The 18,062-nt window shown below is 42.4% G+C and overlaps 1 protein-coding gene across 11 annotated transcripts in view; it reads left to right on the top strand.

Moving 5' to 3' along the window:
- The window catches only part of rbfox3a (RNA binding fox-1 homolog 3a), a 1,494,706-nt gene that overhangs the window by 1,415,896 nt on the left and 60,748 nt on the right, over positions 1-18,062 (top strand). For all 11 annotated transcript variants that reach the window (XM_080208868.1, XM_080208867.1, XM_080208866.1 and 8 more), the window contains 2 exons: positions 4,630-4,690; positions 12,373-12,426. In XM_080208868.1, coding sequence (XP_080064994.1) covers positions 4,630-4,690; positions 12,373-12,426 — 115 coding nt within the window. The remainder of the gene's footprint in view (positions 1-4,629; positions 4,691-12,372; positions 12,427-18,062) is intronic.

The following is an 18,062-nucleotide window of genomic DNA, read 5'->3' as shown; positions in this document are numbered from 1 at the left end:
CAAGAAACAAAACAACTTCACAAAATAAATCAAAGTGAAGATTCAGTAAAGAAACTTCATTACACTTTCACTTGGGTCATGCCCTGAGCCACAAGTGCTTTCCCCAATCCCTATCTGCTTTCCATTTATATCAGCTGGTCAGCTAACCCTCACAGCAAGTTACCATTGGTTACCTTGTAACACTAAACATGCTGGCAATGCCCGCCTGCTCAGGACACCATGTCTAAAGGATGATCAGCGTATGAATGACCCTTCCCCTCCACCCGAGCTCACCACAGAGATCTTCAGGGGCAACCCCCACCCTGAACAAAGACAGCATTCACTCCCCCACCCCGTGATCAGAGTTTGTACCTTCCCTTTGCACCCTCCCCCAGCAGTCAGAGCTGGCATCCCTCCCAACCCAACCAAATTGAATACAGAAATTGGACATCTTGTTGGAACGTCTTGTTGAAGTTGTACAAGACATTGGTAAGGCCTCAATTGGAATAATGTGTGCAGTCCTGGTCATCCTATTATAGAAAGGATATTATTAAACTAGAAAGAGTGCAGAAAAGATTTACTAGGATGCAACCTGGACTTGATGGATTGAGTTGTAAGGAGAGGCTGGATAGACTGGGACTTTTTTTCTGGAATGTATAGGGCTGAGGGGTGACCCTATAGAGGTCTATAAAATAATGAGGGGCATAAATAAGATAGTCAATAGCTTTTCCCAAAGGTAGGGGAGTCTAAAAGTAGAGGGGCATAGGTTTAAAGTGAGAGGGGAGAGATATAAAAGTGTCCAAAGGGACAATTTTTTCACACAGAGGGTGGTGTGTTGGAACAAGCTGCCAGAGGTAGTAATAAAGATGGGTACATACAATTTTAACTTTTAAAAAGCATTTGGATAGTTACATGGGTACGATGGGTATAGAGGGATATGGGCCAAATGCGGGCAATTGGGATTAGTTTAGGGGTTTTAAAAAAAAGGGCAGCATGGACAAGTTGGGCTAAAAGACCTGTTTCCATGTTGTAAACCTCTATGATTCTACCTCTAAATGACAGACACCCTCCCCCTACACACCATCCAACAGTCATAGCAGGCATTCCCCCCCCCCTTTCCAGTTGAGCACTGGACCCCTCCCTCCCAGTTCCCACTCACACAGTCTATATCAGCATGCACCTCCCCCAATCCAAAATGGCCATCACTGGCATCCCCAGCTCCCACGTCCTCTCCCGGCCACTACCACATCCCAGTCTCAACATGTGAGTGTTAACTAACAGTGTCAACCTGTGGCAGGGGGCATTACCAGGCCCCTGCTTGGCCATGTCCCTCTCCCCAGGGGTTATGCTGACTCTTACACCTCCAGGGGCATCCCCAGGACAGGTTTATGTCTGGATAAACCTGTTGTAAACTGCATCAGTGGGTGGTGTGAATATATGGTAGGAGGTCAATATGTGGCGAGGGGTTGGGTTCATCAGATGCTGGCAAGGAATGGCAAAAACCAGAAGTCGTAATTTCACCAGCAGGATCTGCAATTTTCAAATTTGACCGCATCTTGAGCTCAGAAAGCATTCTCACAGATGGCAAGATCTCACCCATTGAGTAATTTTCAGCACTGCAGAAAGCTCTTTGGCCCATCAAGTGAAGCAAACCAGTCAATCCAATTATCTCACCCTGTTCCTGTCGCCCTGAAAGTTTATTCCCTTTAAAACACCATTGCATGATGATCATGATCTCGCATATATGCACTTTAGACATTAGCTTCTCAATAATAATATGAGAAGAATTGTGCTGCTTTTTGAGCTTTCTGGGAGCATTGGCCGCTTGAACTGAAATAATTAATTCTGAAAGCGTCTTCTGAGTCAGTAGAGGGTTCTTGGACGTAAACATCTGACAAATTTCTCATTGGTTGCAATGAATTTGGTGCCAGAGACTGAGGAGGAGGAGACTGGCACAAGGAGCTGCAGAGTGAAGAGGAGAAGGAGCAGAGCTAACAGGAGGCCTATCCCACAGGAATAATCAGACTCCGACACTCTCACCTGCAGTTCACCAAGGAGCAGAGACTATGGCTGTGCTCCATTACCCATTGCTGCACCAACAGCAGCTGCTCCCGCAAAGTCACTGAGTCCTGAAATGCTGTGCCTTGGAGTCATTCCAGTCTGCCATAGGTGATATCTGCAAACTCAGCCAATCAGCTGTCAAGTCAGCAGTTGCTAGATTACTGTTATATATTTAAATGGTTGGATGATTGCTTGACGAATGGGTCACATGATTTGATTATGAGGTCATCGGGGTGATTCTCAGGCTTCTGCCTTCATTTCATTTTCTGTTCCATGCAGAAAACATTTCTGTCAATAAATCTGTTGTTACTTTGAATCTACATGTGCAAACCACATCTTTTTCTTTTTTGTGTAAAACCCGCAACCCCTAATATAATTAGGACATTACAGTGATGGAAGTGATCTTTGCCAAAGCCAGTGACTTCAATTCCTTCCCCCATGAATGAAATGGTACAGGAAGACAAGGCTCTGAGCTGTGCCAAGATTGCAGGTATCCCCTCCAAGGGTGGAGCGTCATCTGCCACTACTTGGCAGCACATCAGAAAAGTCGAGGAGGAGGCTATCAAGTGATCTTAGAAGCACCATCACAATTTTACTTCAAGCTTACTTAGCTGCAGGAAATGGAGAAGTCCAGGGTGTGTCTGTTCTCAATAAATGCATCTTAGGAAAGTGCTATTTACGGGTGCCAGGAGCTTCTATATGGGGAGGTGACTTGTCCAAGGTAAACTGCAGTAACGATGCCATGTAGGACTATCACAGAGAAATTAGTCTAGCCGGTTACTCCCATAACCCATTTGTGACTGAATATTTATTTTTTACAAGGAGCTGATGCACAACATCAGTGATGCATAATGAATCAAGAAAGAGAAGAGGGGATGAATGTGAACTGAAAAAATGGAGGAGAAAACGGAAATGTTGTCATTAAAACTTCAAAGACTAATGGATTTTATGCAAAGGCGTTAATAGTTGATAGTTAGGAAAAAGTTTTTGAGAGATAGTGAAGGATTGCATTTAGAGAGAGTAGACCTTAACTAGATTGCAATAGACCACAATATGTTCAGTTGCTGCATCCAAATGAATGTTACTGAGGATTTCCATTTGCAAAGGTGAGACTCGAGGTCATTAATAAACTGCATAAATGTGAATCTAAATGCATCATGCGTATGAATTGCAAAACTATACACTTAGACAGAAATCACCATTATTGTCATGCACTTAATAAAATAGACTTGCACAGGAACCGTTCCGGGAAATTGTGGCTTTTATAAATCAGCATATTTAAAATAGGAAATGTCTCATCTGTATTCAATTTAACAGGCTTTAGTCTCTGCAACAATATAGAACAATGTAAGATTAATTTATGGTAAAAATACTTGAAGGTTATGTACACTCAGATTTAATTTGTGAGGAATGTCATTTTAATAATTTTTCTACCAAAGCCATTTAAATGTTACAGATTATCAATGATAGTGAAAAGTGAAAAGTATCTGTCTGGGCACCCCATGTATCAGGGCAATGTCAAATTGTTTTCAATAACTTTACGAGATAGCTGAGAAAAGTAGATGACAATAGTGTGTAAAATACTTTATTCAAATAGTATCCTGCAATGTGATTTACTGATTAGAGTCTTCTCTCATGCTCTTTCTGTTTTACTTGCTCGCTTGTTTGTTGCTATCACTCTCAGGTCCTCTTTCTTTTTGCCTCTTGCTTCTTGGCATTAGTGAAATCTGAATTCAAAACAGTTCTATTTTGTTTCCAAGTGGCCATCAGTTCACAGCACAGGAAGATGTTTCAGCACAAAACAGCAGTCTGAGATATGAGACCAATAATAGATCATGGAACTTGGATTGTCACTTAGATACAATGGAGAACGTTCCTTTGAGGTGGGATTGAAGTTCATTGCAAGGGAAACTAAGCCTATATTGCAAACCCATTCTTGGAACACATTACTCTGCAGCGTAATACTGTCCCTGAGACCAAAATAAAGACTGAAACCTTCCTTTAAATTATCATTTCTCATCTGTCTAACTGCCAGAATTACACAGAGTGAATTGCAGTGTGTAATATTTGTTAATGAATGAATTAACATGAAACTACTTTGTCTGCTGTTTTAACAGAGGCATGACTGCAATTACTTAAATGCTTTTGTTAAAATAGGAGGCGAGGCAATTATAGATACCTGGGAAGCTCGTAACTAATTCATGGGCTCAAACACTGGCTTAAACCACAGGATAACACTCCCAACAGTTTAATAAAAGTCATCTGCAGCTTATAGCATGCATTCCAACACCTTGTTATTTTACACTATTATGTATCATGGTTAATATACACCATTTTAGTTTGAAATGCGCTGAGTGTTCCACAGAATGCACAGAGTGCCGACAGCAAGTTCCTGGGACCCACACGAGCTGTAACAGTCCTTTCTGAAACAATTAATACAGGATTATTATTTCACATGACTGAATAGAGACAATTCCAAGGTTCTTGGGTTTTTTTGTGGTCGACTGCAGGTTACGCAGCACATTATAGCTCACTCCGAGAGGATCCTATTAATTCCTGAATGTGATGTGTTTCATTGTTTAATCGCAGGTAAACAATGCAACAGCAAGAGTAATGACGAACAAAAAGACCCCCAATCAATACACAAACGGTAAGGTAACCAGCAGCTGCTAACTTAATGAATCGGTTATTTCTGTGGAGATTGTTTTTGATACATCAATAGCAATGGTATATACAATTAAACTGTGACTTCAAAAAAGCAATACTAAATAAAAGCCCTCTTAATGAAAAGTTTAATGAGCGCCATGTTTTCCCTTTGGTATTTGTCGCAGACAAATAGCATTAACGTATGGGGTAGATATAAAACAAGCTTTGTGGATTCTTTTTGTACGATTGAATCAGGAAAGCACAGTAGGCTTATGGACACTTGCACTATGGGCAGCACGGTAGCACAGTGGTTAGCACTGCCGCTTCACAGCACCAGAGACCCAAGTTTGATTCCTAGCTTGGGTCACTGTGCGGAGTCTGCACATTCTCCCCGCATCTGCGTGGGTTTTCTCCGAGTGCTCCAGTTTCCTCCCCCAGTCCGAAAGACGCACTGGTTAGGCGCATTGGCTGTGCTAAATTCTCCCTCAGTGTACCCAAACAGGCACCGGAGTGTGGCGACGAGGGGATTTTCACAGTAACTTCATTGCAGTGTTAATGTAAGCTTACTTGTGTCACTAATAGTCAAACTTTAAAAGAGTGCAGAAGTTCAGTTAGTCCTTTGCCAGATGAACTCAGCAGAAGTCTGTGATGAAAGACGAGAGCTCCCTGTGTTATATCAAATTAAACATGAAGTTGCTTACGTAAGTGTACAAGGAAAATTTACAGGTCTGAACAATAGAATATTAGTTTCCACTCAGGCGCATTAATAGGTTTTCAGTTTCAATTATGTGATTTTAAACCTGCACCAAGTCGTTGCCGCAGCAATTCAAACTGCACTGCCCCAGATTTGATGCACTTTGACCAACATATTTCAATGTATCAGCGTTCAGTGTCATCCAACTCACAGAGCAGTGTATCCAAGCACCTGCAGAGACGTGAAAAAATAGATGACAGAAAGTGTGTCTTGTTAGCAATTTTATAGAGTAGAATGAGAGCATTGATAGCAACAAAAGAAAGAAAGTCTCAACATTTCTGTGTGTGTGGCCTCTGAGATCTTGGAGCAACTCCTAAGAAACTGTCAATGCCTTCTTCACACTGTGACAGTAACATCGAACAACCTTATTCAGAGCTTGGAATCTGTACCTCTTTTCTAGTCAACAATACACAACTGGAAAAATAATGGCTTTGTGTTATATATTACATAGAACATAACAGCACAGTACGGGCCCTTCAGCCCTCAATATTGTGCCGAGCTTTATCTGGAACCAAGATCAAGCTAACCCACTCCTTATCATTCTGGTGTGCTCCATGTGCCTATCCAATAACTGCTTGAAAGTTCCTGAAGTGTCTGACTCCACTATCACAGCAGGCAGTCCATTCCACATCCCAACACGCTCTGAGTAAAGAACCTACCTCAGACATCCCTCCTATATCTCCCACCATTGACCTTATAGTTATGCCCCCCACTATAACAGCTACATCCACCCGAGGAAATATTCTCTGAACGTCCACTCTATCTATCCCCCTCATCATCTTATAAACCTCTTAAGTCGCTTCTCATCCTCCTCTACTCTTAAGAGAAAAGCCCTAGCTCCCTCAGCCTTTCCTCATAAGACCTACCCTCTAAACCAGGCAGCATCCTGGTAAATCTCCTCTGTACTATCTCCAATGCTTCCACATCCTTCTTATAGTGAGGTGACCAGAACTGCGCACAATATTCCAAATGTGGTCTCACCAAGTTCCTGTACAGTTGCAGCATAACCGCACGGCTCTTAAACTCAAACCCTTGTTAATAATCACTAACATACTATAGGCTTCCTTCACGCTCTACCCATTTCAGTTCTGTGGATATGAACCCCAAGATTTCTCTGTTCCTCCACATTCCTCAGAACACTGCCGTTGACCCTGTAATCCGCAATCAAATTTGTCCTACCAAATGAATCACCTCGCACTTAACTGGGTTAAACTCCATCTACCACTTTTCAGCCCAGCTCTGCATCCTATTAATGTCTCTTTGCCGCCTACAACAGCCCTCCACCTCATCCACTACTCCACCAGTCTTGGTGTCATCAGCAAATTTACTGACCCATCCTTCAGCCCCCTCCTCCAAGTCAATGTAACACTTTTTATTTGCGGATATGGGGTGCAATCATTCTGACTCATCACATTGGTTGATCAGCATGACAAGTCGGGAACATAGCATGAGATGCCAAAAATATGATTCACACTGTGCGTGAATCAGATCGATGGCCTCCCGGGCCCGTTTTACTGGCGAGACCTGATATTAACATGAAAATGACTAAATTTCTGAGTCCACCACAGTTGCTTCCACCCTCCTGGTGAGATGTTACACTGGCGAGAATCATTACTGCTCTGCAGTAGGGGGGACCCGATGCCAATGCCATGCCACTGGGACCAGAGGCCATTGAAGCACCCCGGATGGTTGGGGGCAGGGCTGGGCAGTACCCCTCAGGCAGTGTCAGCCTGACACTGCCCACCTGGTACCCTGGCGGTGTCCGGTTCGGCATTGTAAATGTGCAAGTGGCAGGGGATGGGGCATAAGTGGAATTTAAGCCTGAATGGAGGCGGGGCCATGAGGGGGGTATGCACAATGAGGAGGAGCTTATGCAGGGGGAGAGTCTGTGAAGGGTGTCGGCAAGGGGGGTGGTTGCAGCCAAGGGAACTCTGCAAAGTGGGGAATTCTGCAAGGGGGTGGCCATGCTGGGGGGAGGGGCAGTGGTGGAGGGAGGGTAACTGTGCAGGAGCGAATGCAGGAGGGTGGTTGTGTGGGGGGGGAGTTGCAAGGATGGGCTGTGATGGGGGTAGGGAGCATGTCGGGGCCATCAGATGCTTCATCAGGAGAGTCCACATACTCTGATGCCGGTGGCCTGTATGGGGGTAACTTAGAACTAGAAGCAGGAATAGGCCATTTGGCACTACGAGCCTGCTCTGACATCCATTTTGATCATGGCCGATCATCAAATTCAATATTGTGATTCCCACTTCCCTCTATAACCCTTGAGGGATGGCACCATGGCATTTAGGGGCAGCGCGGTGGCATTGTATTTAGCACTGCTGCCTCACAGCACCAGGAACCACGGTTCGATTCCCACTTGGGTCACTGTCTGTGTAGAGTTTGAACATTCTCCCTGTGTCCGCTTCAATTTCCTCCGGGTGCTCCAGTTCCCTCCCACAGTCCAAAGATGTGCGGGTTAGGTGGATTGGCAATGCTAAATTGCCCCTTAGTGTCAGTGGGATCAGCTAGGGCAAATGCATGGGGTTATGGAAATAGGGCCTGGGTATAATTGTGCAAACGTGATGGGCCAAATGGCCTACTTCTGCATTGCACCCATGATGGTGAAATGGGATCCAATGATGTGTATAGTGGCAGGGCTTCCCCAGCGCATTTAGTCACCAAACCCCCTGCCAGTGCAAAGCTCCCAGCTGTCAAAAAAATTGACAGAGTGCCAGAAGATTGCAGTCCCAAGCTCGCCTGAAGGATCAGTGCAGAGGAGTCTCGTTTTCTTGCTGTTATGACACTTTTATGAAAAATTCCGCTCATGCTTTCTACTGAGATAAGCATCTACAATAGAAATCTCTCTTAATTTTGACTAACAAGTCTTTGAATTGAGCAATATGTTCTTCCAAAGGCAAGCTGTTGAACAAACAGGCTGTTCCCCTTCAGTGCACTGAGATCCATTTGAATTCACATGGAAACTGCTTTCTTGCTAGGCACTCCTGTGTGAGAATGATATCTATATAGGCAAACGTCTCTGCTTTGCAACACTGAGGGGTCTGAGTCCCCACATCCACCCATGCTGTAGCCTGTTATCAATGTGGGGAAATTGCCAAATCCTCAACAACGTAACTGGAGCTGGACAGAGCAGGTGTCACCCACAGTCCACAGAGATCTCAAGGAGCCAGTCATGCATTACACAGTCTCACTGCTGAAGCAAGTCAACATGGAGTAAGCCAAAATGAAATCAATGAAAAGGGGGCCGATTAAATGCTGATTTAATTATGCCTGATGTTAAGGGACTTTTCCTTCTTCACATTTGCCAGGCCCTCTGGCAAGAAATCATAAGCTGCTGCTAACAAATTGTCCTTTCTTGAACTTTTGTGGTGGTTTCTTCTTCCCACTCATTTCATGCAAATAAACATCTTGTTTCTATTGCAATACTTGACAGATTGAAGTACAAGATGCTGTTAAACTTATTTTAGGTTAAACTTTTCTACCTGAAAAAAATGCAATTGTGCCCTGGGAGATATTTTAGCTGATGCATCTAAATTTCTCCCCCTATGCTACTTCATTGCAGGCATCAACTTTTTTGAAATAAACAAGTTAAATCAACCACTAAAGTAGCATAGTAGTAAGTGAATCCCATTGTGCAATTTTAGGATCTAAACTTGATTCTTAAGTAGTTGGTGAATTCGAACAAATACCCAGATTTTCTCTATAATAATGTAACGCCGTTTTAAAAACTGAGATAATTTTTATCTGTCATTGGATGTTAATTGTTTTAGTGAACTTAGAAGGAGGAAGAAATCTGAAATGTGGGTAGCATGGTGGCACAGTGGTGAGCACTGCTGTCTCATAGTGCCAGGGGGCCCAGTTCACTTCTGGCCTCTGGTGACTGTGTGGAGTCTGCATCTTCTGCCCGTGTTTGCGTGGGCTTCCTCCGGGTGCTCCAGTTTCCTTCCATGCTTCAAAGATGTGTAGGTTGAATTGATTGACTATGCAAAATGTCCCCTTTTTGTCAGGGGAATTAGCAGGGTAAATACATCAGGTTACACGGATAGGGCCTGGGTGGGATTGTTGTTGGTGCAGGCTTGATGGGCCAAATGGCGTCTTTCTGCACTGCAGGGAGTCTCTGAAGTGCATTAAACAGAATCAGCTCCAATTAATTAGGAAAAATATTCTTGACTTTGAAGTTAGAAGATTCCCTCTATGGACCTTCGAAATCAGGATCCCTTACAACTCCAGACCCTGCAACCACTGGACTCACACTTCAAATACTTTGTCCTCCCATCTCCACCCCTAGATAATTAAAAAAAAACTTCCAGATATATACAGCCACCAGCATTAGCCAGTGCCGAGACAATCTTTGAACAGGAGAGATTGAAAATATACGGAGGGAATGTTCGTCCTCACTGTTTATTAATTGCATGGAATAAGCCAAAACAATTTTTTAAATTCACATCAGGCCAGTTTAGGAGTGTGACTTCAGATTTGCTACATGGCCCTAATTAGATCCATTTAACTTCTTCCAAATCAAAAAGAAATGTGTGAATTAAAATTTCAGTGTCTGAATGTCAAGTTTTCAATGACTTTGCTTACATGTTGGTCAGTTAACAGCTACCTTTTCTTGTTATTAACTAGTGGGAGTAATTGGTCTTGATGTAGGATTGTAAGGACAATATTTTCATCGTAATGTGATTAACACTATTGCAGTGTAGGAAAAAAAGTCAATTTGAAAATTCCAGGCCCATATCAAAAACTTTGGTCTCCTTATTTTGATTTGGAATAAGTTAATTTTGCAATGGCAGGAAATGGTGCCATTGTCAGCAGGGTGTCAATGTTTGATACAAAATGTCACCTTAACCAAGAGCTAATCTGAAACGGGGTTGATTTAAACTTAAATCAAACAATCATCATCAACTAAAGCAAGAGTGTTTTAATTATACCTAGGTTGTTGTATTGAAAGAGGTCAGCTGAAAGAATAGGTTCAGAAAAGACTGTTCATTTTATTCAATGGTTAGGATTTGCACATCAAGCCAAATAATTAGGGCATGATTTTCCGGCTGCATTGGCCCCAAGGCCAGAAAGCTCCACCTGAGGTCAATGTACCTTTGCATCATCCAATTCCCACCTGGAACAATTCCCGTGGAGGGCCTGATGGGAAAATCACACTCATGGAATCAGAAGTGTAGTTGGCTGGTTGAATGTAATGTAATAGGGCAGTTAAACTATTTCAGATTGTCATTGAAACAGAAAAATTTTCATTGATTTAAGCTTTGCAACAAACATTTACTCACTAATTTTCTTTTTCATTATGAAACTAGAAGTTTCCTTTTTCAATTAAAATCCAAATACAATCAAGTGTAGACATTATATTGCTCACCATTGTGCTGACTTGGTGACTTGAAATCCCTCTGTAAATTAACATCTTGGTTAAAATAACACACTCAGGAATTTCACACCAATGTAGCTAGTGTAGGAAAAAATTGTGCACAGAGGAGCATTAACATATATGTTAAGAATTGTACCATACGCATTTTGTTTCACCAGTGAGTCCATGTTAGGAAAAGTTTTCCTTACAAATGCAATTAACTATTTGATTATAAATTGGTAAGATTTGAAAATGATTTTTTTTTTGGTTAAATTTAGTTTTCAATGAGAATTTTGTCTGTCCTCAGAGTTTTAAAGTTTAAAGTTTTGAAGTTTATTCATTAGTGTCAAAAGCAGGCTTACATTAACATTGCAATGAAGTTACTGTGAAAATCCTTTAGTTGCCGCACTCCGGCGCCTGTTCGGGTACACTGAGGGAGAATTTAGCAAAGCCAATGCACCTAACCATCACACCTTTTGGACTATGGGAGGAAACCGAAACACGTGGAAAAACCCATGTAGACACGAGGAGAACATGCAAATTCCACACAGTGACCCATCTGGAATCGAGCCCAGGTCCCTGCATGCTGTGAGATAGCAGTGCTAACCACTGTGCAACCTACAATCTTGTAATATCAGTCTGGATTTCCCAATCAAATATTTTCAATGTATCAACATTAAGCTCAATTGCAAAGTCAGGGCTATCAAGTCATGGCTCAGGCAGCACAGTGGTTAGCACTGCTGCCTCACAGTGCCAGGGACCCAGGTTCAATTGCAGCATTGGGTGATTGTCTGTGTGGAGTTTGCACATTCTCCTCATGTCTGTATGGGTTTCCTCCCACACTCCAAAGATGCGTGGCTTAGGTTGATTGGCCATGCTAAATTACCCCTTAGTGTCAGGGGGATTAGCAGCACAAATACATGGGGTTCAGGGATAGGGCCTGGGTGGGATTGTGATTGATGCAAACTTGATGGGCCAAATAGCCTCCTTCTGCAATATAGGGATTCTATGAATTAAATATTTGGGGCATTAAAATTATGATTCTTTTCATTAGATAAAGGTTGTCACATTCTTACCGCTGTCACAAAGGGGGATGGAGGGAGGAGGAGATTGACTCTGTTTTCTATTTGTGAAGGAGGGATTTATGATTCTGCTATTGAGTCAGATTACAACATGTAAATAGACAGGAACTGGAGAGCACAACCAAGGGGTTATATATTGAGCACTGAAATATGCTTGTGTTATTTACCCTCTCTTAAAGAGATATGTTTATCCACATGTTGTGCAAATGTTGTCTTATGTCAAGTAATCTTGCCGTATTTGTTTGCCTCCTTGTATATTGTCAATGAGCTTTTCAGCTAAACTAACCTTTCTTGCTACATGGATGATTCTGCATGAATAATATATTTGAATAAATAAATACAAGTGCGAATTTAAAACTCTGCTGTAATTACCGGTCCATTGTGTACGGAAGTGACTGTTTTAGCCACGAGAGTGCAAAGCTGTGGAGTTAGCTCTGATGAATGAAGTTTGCTGTTGCAAAGCTGTTTCACATCAGACCTGTCTCTCCTTTCAGGGTGGAAATTAAATCCAGTCGTCGGAGCTGTCTATGGCCCAGAGTTTTATGCAGGTAAATAATTTTACAAGTCAGAAAATAAGTGAAAGCAATAAAGAAATCTGCAGGAGAGCAGTGCGAGAAGGGGAAACAGAATGATTGAAATGAAAGTAGGTGACAGAAAGAGCTCATTTTTCATTTTTATTTCCTTTTCCTGATGCTGTACCAAATCATCTTTAATGGATACTGCCTTCATTTCAAAGCAAGGCAGACTGTCGAGCTCACTTGATTAATTTACCACAAATCTTTTCTCTCCCCTAACCATAGTACTGCAGTTTGCCAAGTCTAAACGCTACCATATGTTTTGTATTCCCCGGAGAGGCAGTAAATAGCCGTCTTTGCCTGGCCACATTCCTTGGATATATTCACAAATAATTATCGAAGGATTTAATATACTTTCAAAAGGAATAAACTGGATAGGCAGTAATTAATCACTGTTTATCAACCGGCCCTCTATACTGGAGTTCAGTGCTATCAGTCACTGCAAATCCAGTACCGATGACAGGCAAGTCTCCCTCCATTCATCCCCGGGCTCAGTTTCATTGTAGTCAAATCTGCTTCACCGCAATGACAAATGGAACCGTAACCCGTTTAAACAGACTCAATCCCTTTTCCGCTGCCCTGAATAGTCCAATTTTCTGCCCAATATTTTACATGAATATCTTCTTGTTTTGCTTACCGAAGCCCTCTCACAGTTGATTTAAAAACTCTGAAGTGCAGCTTTTAAACCTGGGCTACAAACCCAGCTTCCAATGAGCTCCCTTTGTCGATTTCCAGACAGTGCCATGAATTCCAAATGAAACAGCAAGAGATCACAGCTTCCTGGGGTGGTGTGGCGGGGAGGGGGGGCGGCTTTGAAACTGGGGTTATCCGGAAGCAGCAACGTTTAAATTATGTCTAACCCTTTTCCAGTTGTATGAGACCTGCTGATTGGAAAAGAGTCCGGTACGGTGGACTCTTTTTGAATCACTTTCCTCCATCCTTGCAATAATTCCTTACAGGAGATAAGGAAATGATCTTAAAATCAAGTAAAATGACTCAATAAGAGATTATCCCTCCCTTTTTTTAAACGGGTTGTCAGTACTGTACACTGCTGTATGTAACACTACACTCTACACCCTCTTTCCTATTTCCCCACGTACTCTATGAACAGTATGCCTTGTCTGTATAGCACACAAGTATACCAATGTAATTGACAATAATAAATCAAAATCAAACCAAAGTAGGTGGAAAGGGTAATGGTTGTAAATTGAAAGCCACGTTTGCCTTGTACTTGGCTTATTTGTTTTTAATGTGGTGGGTCAGTGGGAGGAAACCTCTCTGCAAAAGTGTGCTGCCCAAAGTGCCATCCATTGTGAGAAAGGTTCACTTTTCACAGCAAATGTCAACTTGACGAACTCTTAATTTGCGTACTCCTGTTACTGACCTTTAATTACTATCATATTTCGGTTAGCCAAAACAGAAAAAAAACAAAATCCCCTGAAAATGCATTTCCACTTATAATACTCCAGTTACTAGGGTAGGATTTTACAGCCTTTCTCGACCCGGAACCATAAAATCAAATCCCGCTCGATGTCAACGGACCTTCCCATTGTCTGCTCCTTGCCCGTTCCGATTTCCGTGGCGGGCGAGGTGGTAAAATTCCGGCCACTGTTTATACCACTCTGAGACACTTTGGTGTGAAGCGCAATTACATAAGGCTGAGCGCCGAAAAGCTCCGTGGCTGGGATTCTCCACTGCCACTCCAGTGAATGGAATTCTGGCCGAGCACCAAATTCTCCGTTCTCCCTGATAACAGAGCGGGTACGGATGAGATCGGAGAGGCCCGCCTGAGTTCTTGTAAAAAATTATTCGGAATAGGTGGGTTTCCATAACAGCCACCTAGGCCATTGCCTGCATCTGTAAGGTCAGTAACCCGGGGAAAGAGTTGTTCTAGTTGTTAAGAGTGTTAATGGCAGGAATGCATTCCCTAAAGTTTTCCTCTCACCAATACTTTTCCAGAATCATAAAATCCTTTACAGACAATTTTACAAGAAATGTCCACCCGAGGAAATTGACAAAGCATTTTTTAATGTACATTCAGGAATCAGCAAACTCCAGTATCCACCAATCCCACTTCTGCCAAACAATACTTCAAGAAATTAATATCCTAAAACTTATGCAAAGAGCTTTTTTTTCTCACCGGTATTCTCCCCTCTGCTCCTTTGAAGGTAGTGGTTCCTTACTGGAATTTCATTCCATATTGTAATAAATGTTGTAGTTGTTATTTACCTAACTAGTGAACAGGGCCAAACAAGAATTATTACAGATACCTTCTTTTACCTCACCCAAGCCATAACATATGGGGTGAGTTTTGACTGATGCTGCCTTAGTCTTAACTGACACTAAGTCCCATTCCCTTTTCACCCCATTGCTTAATGACCTACATTTGTATTGGTCCAACAGCATGTTGATTTTAAAATTCTTATACTTTGCTTCAAAATCTCCAATATCCTTCCTGCACCACCCTATCTCTGTAATCACCTCCAAGCCCATAACCCTTTCAGATTCAGAATCATCTAATTCTGGCCCCTTGAGCATCTCCAATTTTAATTGCTGCCCCATTAATGGCTGTGCCTTCTATTGATCAATCCCTAAGTGCAAGTCCCTCCTTATATCTCTCCATCTCACTTTCCTCCTTCATGACACTCCTTAAACCTTACTTCTGGTGACCAAGTATTTGGTCACCCAACTTAATATCTCCTTCCATGACTCAGTGAATTATTTTGTATTATAATGCTTTGGTGAAGTGCTTTGGGATGTTTCATTACGTTAAAGGTACGATACAAATGCAATGTAAGTAGATGCCCATATTTAAACACTTCTTGCAGGGGAGTGGTCATGGAGTCATCAGTGGAAATGGGGCAGTTTCCCCATTTTGTCCATCTTTTCTGCTCTTCTGTTCTGAAGGCATTAGTTCCTTGCTGGGATAATTGCACAGCTGCAATTTGCCCTCTGATACGATACACAATTGGAGAGTTAATTTTTGAGTCTTGTCAGTAAGCATTCATGCACAATATAGCCCAACAAATTAACAGAGGTCCCTGTTAACAATCAAAAGATCTGGTGAACTTACCCTTCTTGACTAAGGGGTAATGAGGCCAATTGCACCACTACCATCCTCAGCAACATAACCTTTAATTATTTTTTAAGTGCACAGCCTCTTTATAGACTAGGAATCGTGTGGCGAGTAACTCACCCCCGACCCTTCAAAGCTTGTCTACAGTCTTCAAGGCACAAGTCAGGAGTGTGATAGAGTGCTCTTCACTTGCCTGGGTGACTGCAACATCAAGAAGTTTGATACCATCCAAAAAAAAGCAACCCATTCCCAAACATTTATTCCCTCCAACAGTGACACTGAAGCATGTACCATTTACAGGATTCACTGCAGGAACCTATCAAAGCTCCTCAAACAGTGCTTTCCAAACCCATGAACATTACCATCTAGAAGGACAAGGGCAGCAGATATATTAGAACACCGCCACTTGGAAGTTCCCCACCAAGCCACACCATCCTGATTTGGAAACGTATCACCATTCCTTCACTGTTGTTGGATCAAAATTCCTGAACGCCTTTCTTAACAGCATTGCATACAGGCTGCAGTGGTTCAAGAAGGCAGCTCACCACCATCTTCTCAAAGGTAACTAGGGATGGACAGTAAATGCTAGCCAGCAATCCTCACATCCCACAAATGAAGTTTAAAAAAAACATTTTTGCATGGCTCCTTAAATGGGCACACTTATGTGCAGCCTGTCCAGACACTCTTGGTATGTTGCATAGTGATGCAACTTATAGAGAGTATTGATCCAAGCTGAAAGCAACTTAATGCAGCACAGTCCAATGTTTGAGCTATACAATGACTGATCTTGCTAAACCATTGGGGGATTTGCATTATTGAAAGATTAACAAAATATTTGGAGCAATGATTTATGTGTGGTATATTCGCAGTCAATTAGCCCAGCTAATACACAATACGTTAAAAGTGCATTGCAGAGCATGTCTTCCTGTTCTACTGATGTCAGCCATCTTACAATGAACAATACCAGATCAAATGTGTGACTGATTCGAAGAGAAGATGATTAATCCACTATTTAATCTTCTGTTGATTAGCATTTTAATTGAATAATCAGTACAGCTGTGATAGCTCATTCACTTGTTATTGGTTGCTGTGATATAATTGTGATTGAGAGCATTCCCTTCCATATAATTTCTGCACTGAAAATAGATAATCCAAACTATGAATGAAAATGTCTGCAATAATATGTCCCCAACAATAGGATGGAGCATAGAGTTGAAATGTCTTGCCAATGTAGTACAGCGACTAATGGTGTTGTTTGGCATCTATCCAGATAATTCAGCTACACTGACTAACATTACCTTGACTGCGCAGTCTAGGATATACAAGCTGCAAGCACTAGTTTCTCTGGGTTTCTCCAAAGTAGGAAGAACCGCTGTACATTTGCATGCATATATGTTTGAGTGCAGTCTTGTGCACACAGTATTGCTCTGAAAATGGAAGTCAGAATGCTCCAGCACAGTATCCTGGCAGTATTTTTATTTACCAACTCGTCATGCACCAGAAGGAAGTATAATCCATGATTGAGGTGAACAACATGATATTCCATGGTCAAGAAGTGTATTGAATTCTGAGTTGGCAGTTCCTCATATGCGGCTGGAATTGAGAAAACCTTGTTCCTCCTCTAGATCAGTGCCGCAGGAGACAATGCAATCAGGATCACTCCCATTTTGACTCTGCACTGAAATTTTAATGGCACATTTACACTCAAATGATTGGTGTAAATGTCCTCGTATAACAAGCATTAACCATTGATAGGAGAAGCAATGATGGTCACTGAGCACTGGGCATGTCGCTTCCTCAGCTTTTACATTTCAGAGATCTCCAAATTCACGAAGGCGCAATGTCAGCAATGATAGTTTTTATTCCCAGAGAAAAGCTGGATGACTCATTACAGACTTAATGATGCCAAGTGTCTTCTGTTTCGACAAGGTCTCACGAGGAATCGGACTTCCCTCCACATTCACAAAGCAAATAATGGCCAGAGGCATGGGTTCCTAACCAGCTAGGTGTTTCCACTCCGCAGGCTGGAGTGGGATCCAGTGTGGAGTTGGTAGCCAGCATGCTGATTGAGAAGTTGGTATACTGCTTTCCATGTGGGCATATGTGATGATCGGCCATCTTACTCAGGGTGCTGAGAGGAAAGTTGCAGGCCTGAACATGAAAGGGCAGCTTGGGAGTACCAAAGGCATTCTTCCCATTAGTATGGATCAAGCAGAAACCAAAGAGGAACCTGTAGTGGAACTCCATGCCATTGACATGCCATCGTGCAGATGCCACAAACTCAGGCAATGCCAGTGCTGGAGGAGACAGACAGTGCAATTCCCATGTCCCCAAGATCAAAACCTGGAGATTTTCAAGGCCAGCGCGTGGTGGCAATCTTGCCTTTTATCCCATTCCAGGGCTTAAATTCAGACAGTTCATTGCAATGCTGAGAGAGTGCTACACTGCCGCAGGTACAGTCTTCCATTTGGCTTGTTTGGATTTGGGCCAGTGTCTGTGGGAGTTTGCGCATTCTCCCCGTGCTTGCATGGGT

The sequence above is a fragment of the Carcharhinus amblyrhynchos genome, chromosome 21 (genome assembly GCF_965287045.1).
Source record: "Carcharhinus amblyrhynchos chromosome 21, sCarAmb.v2.hapA, whole genome shotgun sequence".
Lineage (NCBI taxonomy): Eukaryota > Metazoa > Chordata > Chondrichthyes > Carcharhiniformes > Carcharhinidae > Carcharhinus > Carcharhinus amblyrhynchos.
The sequence above is the reverse complement of the archived record's forward strand: the minus strand, read 5'-3'. Positions and strand labels throughout refer to the sequence as shown.